The 13704-nt window shown below is 50.6% G+C and overlaps 1 protein-coding gene and 1 pseudogene across 1 annotated transcript; one reads left to right on the top strand and one right to left on the bottom strand.

Moving 5' to 3' along the window:
- The first annotated feature begins 2044 nt into the window (after positions 1 to 2044).
- On the top strand, positions 2045 to 3028 carry LOC134057268 (olfactory receptor 14I1-like; annotated as a pseudogene).
- A 7607-nt stretch (positions 3029 to 10635) lies between these two features.
- LOC134057269 (olfactory receptor 14J1-like) lies at positions 10636 to 11214 on the bottom strand. Its single transcript, XM_062514266.1, has one exon. The coding sequence runs from the start codon at positions 11212 to 11214 to the stop codon at positions 10636 to 10638; it is 579 nt and encodes a 192-aa protein (XP_062370250.1).
- Between the last annotated feature and the right edge of the window lie 2490 nt (positions 11215 to 13704).

Consider the following 13704-nt stretch of genomic DNA (forward strand, 5'->3'; position numbering starts at 1 on the left):
CCCTCCAGCCCTCATACTGTACCCATCCCTTTTGTCCCCTCCAGCTCCTCCCGTTGCTTCCCCCTCCATCAATAAAGAGTTTGGCTTCTTCACTTTGCCTGCATCTCTGTGGAGCTCAAGCGCCGCAAATCCGGAGCCCTGGGACACATGGGCTCTTCCTGCCATTCTCTTCCACGCTGTGTTTTGTGCAGAGATGCAGAGGAACAAGGACAGATCAGGCTGGAAATATCTCTGTGCTAAAGGTCCAGTTCCACAACACTGTGGAGTTAAAGGTCTTGCTGAGCACTCTTGGAGGCCCTGGGTTTTAGAAGAGCCACTCCACCTGAGTATGCTCTGAACCCAACTGGGACGGATTCCATGGCAAGCATCCACAGAGGGCAAAGGAGACTGGAATGCTGCAAGGTTTCAACACCAGCTTCCTGAAAGCACAGCAATGCTCCATCCCTGCCCAGGTCAGGAAGAGGGCAGAACCAGAGACCATCAGGGCTTCTCAAGGAGCGTTGGGTGTGCCAAAGGACAAATGAAGCAGCAGCACAGTGCCCGAGACTCGGACGCGTGACCGTGCCAGTGTCCAGAGCGCTGTCAGGCAGTGCTGGGAACCTGAGTGCGGTTCTGGTCCCCACAAATGAGGAATCACAGCCCCTGCCCCAGACCCAGTCAGAAAGCCAAGCAAGTGAGACCAGAGGGAGGGCACCCTTCCAGTCTCTCTTGGGCATGGCTGCAAAACAGCCCCTTCTTCTTCTTGCTCCACCTGTGATTGGGGTGTGCTGATGGCAGAGCCAGCCAGGTTGTGCTCTGTGTGCCAAAGTCTGTTGAGAGGGGGAAGGAAAAGTGCTGCGTGCAGAGCAGAATCCTGTAAAGTGCTGGCAAGAGCATCCTGCAGGAGCAGGGCTCTGGTCTCTGGCCAGGAACAGCCTGGTTTTGCTGCCATGAACGCAGGCAGGACTCCAGGCAGGTGAAGAGGCAGCGGGCAGCTTGTGTTTGTAGAGGGCCTGGGGCTGCATATCTGAACCTCCACCTGGAAACACACTTGGGGGAACATGACCTAGAGCTGGAGTGCCTGTTCTGCAGCCCTCAGGGCTCTTGGCCAGCCCAGGGCATGTGCCACCTGCCAGGGACAGCTCTCAGCCTGCCTGGCAGCTCCCCATGGACTGTGGGCAGCAGTTGGAGGTGGAAGGAGCCACCCCCATCAGGGCAGATTCCTCCTGCTCTGGAGATGCTGCTGCATGGCCAGGGCTGCTCTCAGCTCTCTCCTCAAGGCAAGGCAAAGGGGCTGTCAGGTGTGTCTGTGTCCCTGAGACTCCTGCACTGTCCCCCTGGGCATCAGCAGATGTGCCTCAGATCTGCCTCACAAAGTGCCTCCTCCTCAGCCTGCTCTGCCTACAGACAGCAGCAGCAGCACCTTGGCTTGCAGCATCTCAGTTTATCTGAGCTGCCCTTCAGGCTCTGCTGCCAGGGAGATGCCCCTGGGCTGTGCCCTGTGCTGGGAGGGGTCTGCAGGGCAGAGATGAGCCCCCAGGGCTGGGCTGGGCTCTGGCAGCACTGGCAGGGACAAGTTTTGGTTAGAGACAAAGAGCTCCCAGGAAGAACAACTCCAGGCAGCAGAGAGCCAGACTAAAGCTGGATATCCCTCCATGTCCAGATGCACAGGGAAAGAGAGGATGATTCAGAGAAAATGATTATTGAACTGGAGTCTTCAAAAAGTCCACTTTATTTTTCAAGAATGCTTATGTTCACGCTGAAATAGAGGAAGGTGTAATCAGGAAATGGCACCTGTGTGGGACCATTAGGTCTGACTGCACTGGGGTACAGGGAGCTCTGTTTTCCCTCTGGGCTCCCTAGTGTTCAGACTGAGAGTGATGCTGAAGATGATGCAGTAACTCAGCAGCAAAAACCTAAACTTAAAAATAAAAATGTGTAGTGAGGTTTTCCCATAGGAAGATAAGTAGTTTTGCCTGGATCTCAGAAATTATTCCATAGGATTGAATGAGAGATATTGCTCCAAGCTTGTCAATAACTTCTTTGAACAGTCCACAATGCCCAGAGTGCAGAAATGTCCAACAGCAGCTCCATCAGGCACTTCCTCCTGCTGGCATTGGCAGACACGCGGCAGCTGCAGCTCCTGCACTTCTGCCTCTTCCTGGGCATCTCCCTGGCTGCCCTCCTGGCCAACAGCCTCATCATCAGCGCCGTAGCCTGCGGCCACCACCTGCACACCCCCATGTTCTTCTTCCTGCTCAACCTGGCCCTCACTGACCTGGGCTCCATCTGCACCACTGTCCCCAAAGCCATGCACAATTCCCTCTGGCACACCAACAACATCTCCTACTCTGCATGTGCTGCTCAGGTGTTTTTCTTTTTGTTCTTCATTTCAGCAGAGTTTTCCCTCCTGACCATCATGAGCTACGACCGCTACGTGTCCATCTGCAAACCCCTGCACTACGGGACCCTCCTGGGCAGCAGAGCTTGTGCCCACATGGCAGCAGCTGCCTGGGCCAGTGCCTTTCTCAATGCTCTGCTGCACACAGCCAATAAATTTTCCCTGCCCCTGTGCCAGGGCAATGCCCTGGGCCAGTTCTTCTGTGAAATCCCTCAGATCCTCATACTCTCCTGCTCACAGTCCTACTTCAGGGAACTTGTTCTTCTTGCTTTTATTTTCTGTTTAGCATCTGGGTGTTTTCTTTGGTGTTTTCTCCTATGTGCAGATCTTCAGGTTTCATGCTAAGGATCCCCTCTGAGCAGGGAAGGCACAAAGCCTTTTCCACCTGCCTTCCTCACCTGGCTGTGCTCTCCCTGTTCCTCAGCACTGGGACATTTGCTCACCTAAAGCCCCCTTCAATCTCATTCCCATCCCTGGATCTGTTCCTGTCAGATCTGTACTCGGTGGGTGCCTCCAGCTCTGAACCCCCAAATCTACAGCCCGAGGAATCAGGAGCTCAATGATGGTCTGAGAAAAATCATCGTTCATGCTTTTCAGAAGCAAGAAACTCTCATTCCCCTTTCTAGCTCTTACAGTGTTACTCATTAATGCCCACTCTGTGTCCTGTCTATTTTTTTTCTTCTGGCACATGTAATGTATTTTTGTGTGTTTGTTAACAGGAAAACCTTGGTCTCTAACACTTTCATCTCAGTATTTGCATTTGTAGTGCAAATTTCAGACTATATAGTCCCAGAGCTGTATTATATACGCGGTTACACAAAATAAAGAACTCTGTATTGCCATGTTTGCCGTGACAACTTTCCTCCATGACTTCTCTGGAGCTACAGGGTCGGTGCCTGAAGGCAGAGCTGGGGAGAAAAAGGAACCCCAGTGCTGTTCACTGCCAGGGAGCCCCAAGGCTTCAGCTCCACAACCTCCTCGTTATGCAGCACACAGAGGGGGCACAGGCTGCAGGAGAGATGGCCGAGGGCTGGGCAGGGCTGGCAGGGCCAGAGGCACCCAGGCCTTTGTCCCCTGGGCTCGGGCAGGGCCTCTGCAGGCCCCACAGAAGGAACTTTCCTGGCAGGGGCCGCACTTTGCTTCTGCCTCGGCCCTCCCTGAGGAGGCTGGCAGGGCTTGCAGGCTGATGCCATTTGTCCTTGCTGCCCCTGCCATCCCACTGCCCCAGCAACAGCCCCGAGCCACCCGTGAGGGACAGGCCCTGCTGTCCCAGGCCTGGGCTCAGCCTTGGCCTTTCTGCTTCCTCCAGCCAGCCCAGGCCTTGCTCAGCATTGCAGTTCCCTGCTCACAGCCTTTGGCTCCTGCAATCCTGCCCTCAAGGATCTGCTCTCCCCAGGCCCTGGGGAGCCTTGGGCCCTCCCTGCCCTCACTCATGGCGGCCACTGATGCTCCAAGGCACTTGCAGTTTTGCTGCTGACTCCTGCAGCAGCTTCTTCAACCTTCTCTCAGTGCCTCAGGCTCCTGCCATCAGCCCCAAATCCCCAAATCTGGGCATCATTAAAATACACAAAGGCCTTGGGAGCTCTTTGTCTTCCTTCCATTGTCTTCAAGTCTCCAGGGCTTGTGCAGCTGCTTGCAGTCACTTTGGAGTTGTGTTAAGGAGGGAGATTTCAAAGTGCACCTCATGATTTTTGGTTTTACTCAAGGGCATATTATTTTTGGTTTTCAATTCATTGCACAGGAGATAGAAAATGATAGATCATTCTCCAGGTGATGTTGATGCTGAATGTCTCCTTAGGAGGTCTGGGCACAGAGAAGAATGATCCCTTTCAGGGCTGACCCTGTTTGGACAACCTGCTCCTCACCCCCACCCTCACTGTGTCTGACATTGCCCACCTGGGACTGACATCCTGAAAAATAAAAAAAAAAATCCCCATAAATTTATTCTTATAATTGCAATGTAATAAATAAACAATTACAAATATTTTTTTCTTTTTAGAATGAAATAGTATCTGTTTACAATTTAATAAATTAAAAATAATTAAATTTTAAAAATAACTTTATTTTCCTATTTCTAAAAAGTAATATTATTTTTATTACCTAATTTTCAGATTTATATTAAAATCTACACATTTTTAGCAACCAGAGATATTACTGGTCATGGGTTCTAAGTACCACAATTCCATTAATTATTGCCTCTTGTTTTCTCCCTCCTTATGCTAATTCGTCTTTTTTTCAGTCCTCTTCTAATCCTTTTTATCATTTTCACATTCAGAGTAAAAAAGGCCACTTGGGGATCCATGGAGACTTTTCTGGGGCACAGTTGGGGATGATTTGGGTCTGGGGAGGGAATTTAGAGAGAAGTTGAGGGTCTGGAGGACACTTCAGGGAGACGGGTGGGCACTGGGCAGGGCACTGAGGGATTCTGACGGACACCTCGGCGTCCGGGGGAGCTCTTGGGCGTCCAGGGGGAAAACTTGGAGGTCAGGGAGGGGAATGTGGAGCCTAGGAGTTTTGGATTGCTTCAAGAAAAAAGGGAAAACCCCTCTTTGCCAGACCTCCTGAGGAGTGACCAGGGATCGATATCGGTCACTGAATGCTGCAATCACTTCTGCTCTCTAGAGAACAGTAATAAAAGACACCATTTAAAATAGGAATATGGTTACGTTTCTTAGAAGTTATTCTTGAAATATTTCTCCATAAGTAGAGTTGAAACTTTCCTCATTACTGCAGCAGACCAGAGGGAAATCAAGGCAGAACTGTGGTTTGTTAGGAACCCTCTCAAGAACTCCAAGTCAGAATCGAACTCCAAAGTTTCTTTTCCTTTTAATGGATCCCACTGAGGGACACAACTGAGAAAGTGTGCCCAGGTTGCAGTCAGAGCAGGAAATTGGAGGCAGTGATGACAGGAGGGGACAAAGAGAAGCCAAGTCTTGGTGGCCTGGGGCACAGCAGGGTCTGTGCCACCAAGGGCTGTGAGCAGACATCTTGTCCTGAGCCACTGGGGCCTCCTGGCACAGCCCCAGCAAGGCTGGGCACTGTCAGCCCTTGTCCTGCCCTCAGCATCCCCCCACATGCCAGTGGCCTCAGGGATCTGCTGGGACCAGTCCCTGGGGAGCCTTGGTCAGGAATGGCCCTGGGGGCTCCTTCATGCTCCCAGGGACTGCAGGTTTTTCCATGGACTTTGGGTTTTGCTCTTGTCTTGGAGTCTCTGAGAGCTTTGTGCAATCATGGCCTCCCATTCTCTGCTTTAATTAGTCTCTTTGAGAGCCTTTGTCAGTAACAACACTCAGTGGGGCTCATGGGATCTTTAAGGTACTTCAATTTTTGAGGTACTTTCCTTTGTCCTTTGTTCTTTAAGTCTGGGAGGTTTTTGTGCAATCATGGCCTCCAGTTCTCTCCTCCAAGGAGTCCATGAGGATCCTGTGTTGGGGATGGACCTCAGTGGCACCCATTAATGCTTTGAGACACTTTGGGTTTTTCTTCTCACTCTCACTCTTGGAAAGATAACTGCAATCTCCTCTCAGGCCCTGAGGTTCAAGGGCTCAGCACCAAATGCACCACGGGGCTCATTGGGATCAAGCAAGTCCTGACAAACCACAGCTCTGTCTTGATTTCCCTCTGGTCTGGTGCAGTTCATCAGGAAGGTTTTCAATTCCACTTAGGGAGAAATATTTCAAAGAGCTTCTAAGAAATATCCATTCCTATTTTGAATGAATGGTTTTTAATACTGTTCTGTTTAGAGCAGAGTTTACTGCAGCTCTCTGTGACTCCTGTTGATCCAGGGTCTCTCCTCAGGAGGTCTGTCCTGCTCAGAGGAGCTGTGACATGAGGTCTGACCCAGTGTGGACAACCTTGCTCCATATTACCTAACTCCATCCTGTCTGTCCTCCCTCATCTGGGACCTGCTTTGCTTGGAGAACTGGCTGCACTCAGACAGAGACAGGATTTTCCTTTACTTTTTTTAGAAGAATCTAGAATTCCTAACTTTCTCCATTAAAAACAGGGTCACTCCTCAGGTGTGTGCCAGCCCAAGGTGCCACCAAGGAGGTTCCCCGATCCCTAAGGCAGAACCCTGTAAAGAATGTTTGAGACCTTTGAACTCCTTGGTTCCCTGAGGCCTTGCAGTGTCACAAAGGTCCCTTGGCTCCATGAGGTTCATTGGTGTCACCATGGTCTCTCTCCTTGGTTCCAGGAGCCATCACAATGTCACAACGGCCCCCTGGTTCCATGAGGTTCCTGCAGCAGGACTTCCCCTGTGGCACAGCAGAGCTCATCTGTTCTGTCCATCAGCTGTGCCATCACTCAGGGCATCTTCCCCCTCTCAGCAATTGCTGAGATAACACAGGCTGGACATCTGTCCTGTGCTGAGTTCTCTCTGGTGCCAGGGAGGTGGAATTCCCAGCTGACCATGAACATCCTGCCTTGAGAGCAGACTGAAGGGAGGGAGATAAGCCTTGGATTTCTGAGTGACACACACTTCAGTTTAAAAAACTATAAAATATACACAAAACTTTCACCATACAAAACTCTTCTGCATAGTCCATGGAAACAGGTAGGGCTTCACTCCCAAGTCTGAATGATGAATCTTTGTGGTTCCTTTTCTGGAAGCTGAGTGAAAGGGCTCCATGTGCACTCCCTCATCAGTTCAGTGGTAAGTTACATTGGCTCCTGATCTCTGCTATTTCTTCACTGGCTATAATATAGGTAACTTTATTGTGCACTGGGTTTGTATCTACCTGTACTTGTTTGGTTTATGCTGGGCAGTAAGTAGTCCATTTAACATCTCTTGTCTGTTAATCTTGAGTCCATGCCGTAAACAATTCATTTTATAATAGACCTAAATTTCCATTCTCTACAACTTGTAGGCAAGAACAATTTGGGGTTCAGGTATCCTGAAAGAGAGCTACTTCCAGAAACCTGACCAAAAGGCAGGCCTTGTCTAAGCTTTCACTCAATTTGTAACATATTTCATTTCAAAATAATGAGCAAGAATATATGGTTTTCCCATTAATTCTTTTCCAGTTTATAGATTGATCTCAGCAATTTCCAGCAGACATTGACCCCCAGCACCTCCTCATGCACTCTGAACAGATATGAACATCCAGACCCTTTATGGCTGACAATCAGTCACACTCTGTCCCTACCCCCACCCCACCATTTCCCTCATCCAAACCCTGGCACTCAGAGCAGCCCAGTGCAAATCTGAGCTTCCTCCAGTCCAGTCTGTGCCTGCAGCTTTCAGCTCCTTGGCACCAAGTCCCAGCTGCTTTCCTTGGAGAAGGAGCTGCCCCAGACACAGAGGGATGTTCATTTGGGGTCAGCAAACAGAAGCCAAGGCAGGCCCAGCTCCATGGCAAACACAAGTGCAGCCCAAGGAGTGCTGGGCAATGGAGCCACATGCAGGGGTGTCCCCAGGGCTCAGGACTGGGGCCAGGGCAGTTCAATGTGTTCCTTGCTGATGTGGACCAGGCCATGGAGGGCACCCTGAGTCAGTGTCCAGGGGAGCCCAAGCTGGCTGGGAGTGTGGCTGTGCTGCAGGGCAGCAAGCTCTGCACAGGGATCTGGCCAGGCTGGAGCCATGGGCCCAGGACAATTGGATGAGCTTCAGCAAGGCCAAGGGCCAGCTCCTGCCCTGGGCTCACAACCACCCCAAATCCCTGGCCGTGCCCTGCCCCTGATCCCCACAGCCTGTCCTGTTTCCTTCATGCCTGCATTGCCAGGGACTTTGTGGGACAAGGGAGCTCTGCTGTGCCTATGGAGGGAGGTGCAAGAGCCCCCAGTGCAGTGGGCACCAGAGCTCATCAGGTTTGTGTCCTTTGGGGCTCAGGAACTGCTGAGACTCAGAGGCACAGAAAGGTTTCTCTTCATGGCCAACATAAAATAATGTACCAACTATAGAATTTATTAAACATCAAAATTCTTCCCTCAGCTCTGTGCAATATCAAAGCAGTGTCTAATATTTCTTCCATGCACAAGGGATTTCCGTGCAGGGACAGTTTTAGACAAAGACATTAGAAAAAGCTGATTCTGTGACAGATGTAAACACAATTAAGATGTTGACTGATGTGGAATGACCAGAGAACAACTGCAGGAGGAAATCTGGGAGCAATGGGAAGGCCACAGAACCAGCTGGTCTAGTGAATAGATGTCCTTAGATGAGGCCATTTAAACAGGAGAGGTGGAAACCCCCAAATGGAGAGGGACATGAAATAATAGACAGCATAGTGGTAACACAGGTAGAGGGGAAGAGCAGGATTTCTGTTCTTGCCATCAGTACACATCCAGGAAATTTCTGTTTTCTCCTGGTGGGAAAACTTGGACGTTTCTTCAAATACTTAAATGCCCCAACTTATGACATGTGGTCATGAACCTCGCAAGCTGCAGGTCCCCAACATCACCAGGACTGCTCCTGTCCCATAAAAATCTGCTGTGGCCCATTCCAAAATAGGGATTAACATGGAAAATATTTTATCAAGTCTGCAGAAACTGGGTCAGACCAAGTGGTTCAAGGCTGGATTTGGTCTGAATCTGGAAATCCCAAAAGACAGAGACAGAGCATCATTCCAGAACCTGTCTGAGCCCATGGGAACAAAGGTTTTCCACATGTCCTGTCTGATCTCCCCTCTTTCCCCCTTTCCACCCATTGTCTTTTGTCTCCCCCCAGGCCCCCCGGTGAAGATCCTGGCTCTGTGTTCTCCATCAGCTCCTGGCTGGCACTGCCAGGCTGGGATGAGGAGCCACTCAGCCTTCCCTGCTCCGGGCTGGACAAGCCCAGCTCCCTCAGCCTCTGCTCACAGCCAAAGGGCTCCAGCCCCACCTTGGAGGCCCTTCCCTCACCCTGCTCCAGCTGCCAGACATCTTTCCTGCCCTGGGCAACCCAAACCAGGCCCCAGTGCCCTGGATAATCCACATCCTTGATGTCCTGGTCCCACAGCCCTGGGTGCTCCTGCCCTGCCTCGCTGCCAGGGCACACGGCTGCCTCCTGCCCAGCTCCTGCCCACCAGGAGTTTTCTGACAGGGCCTGGTGGATACAGGGAGGGCTCTGGATGTTGTCTACTTGAACTTTAGCCTTTGACACCATATCCCACAGCATTCCCTGGAAAAGCTGAAGCCTGTGGCTTGGAGCGGTTCACCCCTCCCTGGGCTAAGAACTGGATGGACATCGGGGCCCAGAGAGTGGTGGGGAATGGTGCCACATGCAGCGTGTGTGCAGTGGTGTCCTGCAGGGATCAGTGTGGGCCCATTTCTTATTTCTTATAAAATTTTTAGCATTTTTAAAAAAATTATTTTATTGGATGGTTGTAGTTAGATTTCATGTTTGTAATTAGGTTTTATGTTTGTAGTTAGATTTTGGGTAATGTATATTTTGTAGGGTTTTTTTTGTTAATTAGGTTGGTGAATAAATATTGATTGTATTTTGTTTTATTATTTTTTATTTTGTTTATTGAACTGTTGTAATTATTTGATGATCTAGAATTCGAGTTTTAGTTAAGATTGGGGGTTTTTGTTGGTTTATATTTAGTTTGGATGAGTATTAAATGGGTAGTTTTTAGGTGGGTTTTTATAATAGTAATTATTTTGTTAAAAATATATGGTTTAGAAGATAATTTAAAATTAGCACTATTATTAGTTTGGTAAGAGATGATAAGAGGGTGGGGTATGGTTATGGGGAATGGTTAAACTATGATTTATATTAATTTTGTTGGGGGTTTTTGGGATTTCTTTTTTTAAATTTTTTTGTAGTTTTGTTATGGTATTTTGTGTAATTTTGGTATGATTTGTATATATATATAGGGTTTTTTAAGAATAGTGTAAAGTTGTTTTTTTTTGTTGTAAAAATATTAATGGATGAGGAATGGTGTGGCCATCAGGAGCCGAGCTGCTGTGCCACCCCTGACCTGCCCCCACCTCTGCACACAGATATTGCTGCTGCAGCTCTAGAGAAGGGAGCAGAAGGAAGCTCCAAAGAAAGGAGATCTCCAGTAAAAAAAAAAAAAAAAAATAGGGAGACCCTTCAGTTAATTTAAAGCTGCAGAGAACAGAGCCCATCCTGGACAGAGTCTGGGGTGAGAGCAAAGGAGGAGAGACAAAAATATATCACAAATATGGGCATGATTTTGTGCACAAATTATTAGACTAAAAGGTAAAAACTTCTGGCAATGAAGGAAAAGAAAGAATTCTCAAAAATTATTTATATTACAAGTGACTAGGAGAAATTGGCAACTTGCACAAATTGGAAAGGTTCACTGTTTCTAAAACCTTCCAGTCATCAGTGTCCACAGTGCAGCCTTGAGCTCCTGGTTCCTCAAGCTGTAGATGAGGGCGTTCAGGGCTGGAGGCACCACTGAGTACAGAACTGACAGGGACAGATCCAGGGATGGGGAGGAGATGGAGGGGGGCTTCAGGTAGGCAAAAAAGGCAGTGCTGAGGAACAGAGAGACCACGGCCAGGTGAGGGAGGCAGGTGGAAAAGGCTTTGTGCCGTCCCTGCTCAGAGGGGATCCTCAGCACAGCCCTGAAGATCTGCACATAGGAGAAAACAATGAACACAAAACAGCCAAATACCAAACACACACTAACAGCAAGAAGACCAAGTTCCCTGAGGTAGGATTTGGAGCAGGAGAGTTTGAGGATCTGGGGGATTTCACAGAAGAACTGGCCCAGGGCATTGCCATGGCACAGGGGCAGGGAAAATGTATTGGCTGTGTGCAGCAGAGCATAGAGAAAGGCACTGGCCCAGGCAGCTGCTGCCATGTGGGCACAAGCTCTGCTGCCCAGGAGGGTCCCGTAGTGCAGGGGTTTGCAGATGGACACGTAGCGGTCGTAGCACATGATGGTCAGGAGGGAAGACTCTGCTGAGAGGAAGAACACAAAGAAAAAGAGCTGAGCAGCACATGCAGAGTAGGAGATGTTGTTGGTGTGCCAGAGGGAATTGTGCATGGCTTTGGGGACAGTGGTGCAGATGGAGCCCAGGTCAGTGAGGGCCAGGTTGAGCAGGAAGAAGAACATGGGGGTGTGCAGGTGGTGGCCGCAGGCTACGGCGCTGATGATGAGGCCGTTGGCCAGGAGGGCAGCCAGGGAGATGCCCAGGAAGAGGCAGAAGTGCAGGAGCTGCAGCTGCCGCGTGTCTGCCAATGCCAGCAGGAGGAAGTGCCTGATGGAGCTGCTGTTGGACATTTTTGGTGTCTTGGCATGGGGACCTGTAAAAAAAGAAATCATGGATCAGATCAGATTGGAGAGGATTTAAATATCCCAGCCCAGCTTGGTGTCACTTTCCCCCCAATGCCTGCCCAGGGCTCTGCTGCCTGGAGCTCTCCCTGCCAGCTGCTGCTTCCCTGTGCCCAGGGCTGGGCCCTGCCAGTGCTGCCAGAGCCCAGCCCAGCCCTGGGGGCTCAGCTCTGCCCTGCAGACCCCTCCCAGCACAGGGCACTGCCAGGGCCAGCTCTGCCTCTGCAGGCTCTGATGGCAAATCAGAGCAACCCTGAGGAGGCTGGAAAAGCAACAGTGATGCTGCCTGTAAGGGACCCTCTGCTGATTTCTTTCTTTTCCTGGTTTATTCAGACCTAAGAGAAATTGTTCTTATTGTTCTCAACCTGAACAGACATATGAATATCAATGTTCAATTTTCCATCTAGGCAACCCTGATCAGTAGATTATAAAATCAGGATTTTCCCTTTTATGCAGCCCCTGACTTGCTGTGCTCCCTGTATAATCTATTGGAAATGTTCTGGAGTTAAATGTCGTGCTGGGGTCAGTCCTGATCAATGCACCATCCTCACCGCACAAGGAGAACACTTCCAAGTCTCACCAGCTGTCTCCCTCCACCCAGACCTTGTCCCCCAGTGCTGGCAGCAGCTCCCAGGGCTGGCTGAGAGCTGTCCCTGGCAGGCAGCAGAGTCCCTGCCCAGCACAGCACCCTGGGCTGCAGGACCCTGCTCTGCAGGACAGCCCTGGGCACCCCTGGCTGCTCTACAGGAGAGAGAATCAGAGAATGTACTCACAGAGTCTGTGGGCATTGGGATGTTCCAGCTTTAGGAGATCACTGCAGGAGCTGCGGCTGCATTGTCCTGCAGCCAGAGGCTTCCTGTGCCCAGGGCTGGGAGTGATTCTGCCCCAGGCACTTGTGAGCATCTTCCCAGCCCTGACTGATTGAAGATCTCTGTGCTTCTGTGCTGAGCCTGGTGTGGCTGCAGTCAGTGCCCTCAGCCCTGCTGGGCTGGGAGAAGAGCTGCAAATCAGCAGAAAGGTCTTTTTCAAGCTTTTCATGGTTGCCAAGAGCTGCCTCTGTGCCAGGAGCCCAGCCCAGCTCACTAGCAGAGACACAGCACAAGGACTTTAATGGCCCTCTTGAGGCTTGGATGCTGTTTACATCAGATACAGTCCCCCATACTGTGCTTAAAATCTTCACAAAAACCCAAAGTGATATTCAAACTGCAAAGTTTCTTGAAGTTTTAATGGATTCCAGTAAGGAACAGAACTGAGAAAATGTCCCCATGTTCCAGTTAGAGCAGAACACTGGAGGCAGTGATGACAGGTGGGGACAAACAAGGGAAAGGTGTCTGTGATGCTGAGCAAACCTGGATGTGTCTCAGCAATGCCAAGGTCCGAGCCCCAGCCCCTGGCAAGGCAGATCCTGTCCCTCCCTCCTTGCTCAGGGCTCTTCCCGGGGCACTGGGCTCTGGGGATGTGCAATGCCAAGGGCAGCACCATGGGGCGGCCCCTGCCAGGCTGCTGAGCAGGGACAAGGAGGCAATGAGGCCCCAGCACAGCAAGGCTCACTTGTCCCCTGCTGGCCAAGGGCCCAGGGCCAGCAGCCATGGCCAAAGTGCTGCAGCACTTGGCTCTGGCAGGGCCTTTCAGCTGCTGCCCATCCCTGTGCCCTCTGCAGCCCAGGCTGTCCTACGGTGTCCATGCCCTGCCCCTCTGTCCCTGCAGGCTGTCCTCATCCCCCGGCTGCCCCACCTGGCTGGCCCCTTCCTTTGCTGACAGCTCTGTGTCCTGCCTGCCTCTGCCTGCACACACAAAGCCTTGGGCTCCTCCAGATTCCTTCTGGGGGACGTGCTGCACTCAGCCCTACTCTGGGAGGGAAATTCTTTTCTCCTTGGGTCCTGTCTGGGCTCTCCTCTGCTCTCCTCAGTTTCAACTCCATCGTGCACAGAGCTCCTTTGTCTCTATATTGTGGTCATGTGCCCAAAGCCTCCAAAACCAACCTTGGGTGATTTCTGGGCCCTCTTAGAGGTGTTTGCAATTGAAAACATTCTGTTCATAGTCTACTGAAAAAAACCAGAGGAACAAGGCAGCCAGATCTCTCTGTTCTGCCTA

Source organism: Cinclus cinclus, unplaced genomic scaffold, assembly GCF_963662255.1.
Source record: "Cinclus cinclus unplaced genomic scaffold, bCinCin1.1 SCAFFOLD_32, whole genome shotgun sequence".
NCBI lineage: Eukaryota > Metazoa > Chordata > Aves > Passeriformes > Cinclidae > Cinclus > Cinclus cinclus.

What these genes read in the sequence shown, in the direction of transcription:
- LOC134057269 (XM_062514266.1), bottom strand. Translation starts at nt 11,214, where the DNA reads ATGTGCTACGACCGCTACGTGTCCATCTGCAAACCCCTGCACTACGGG.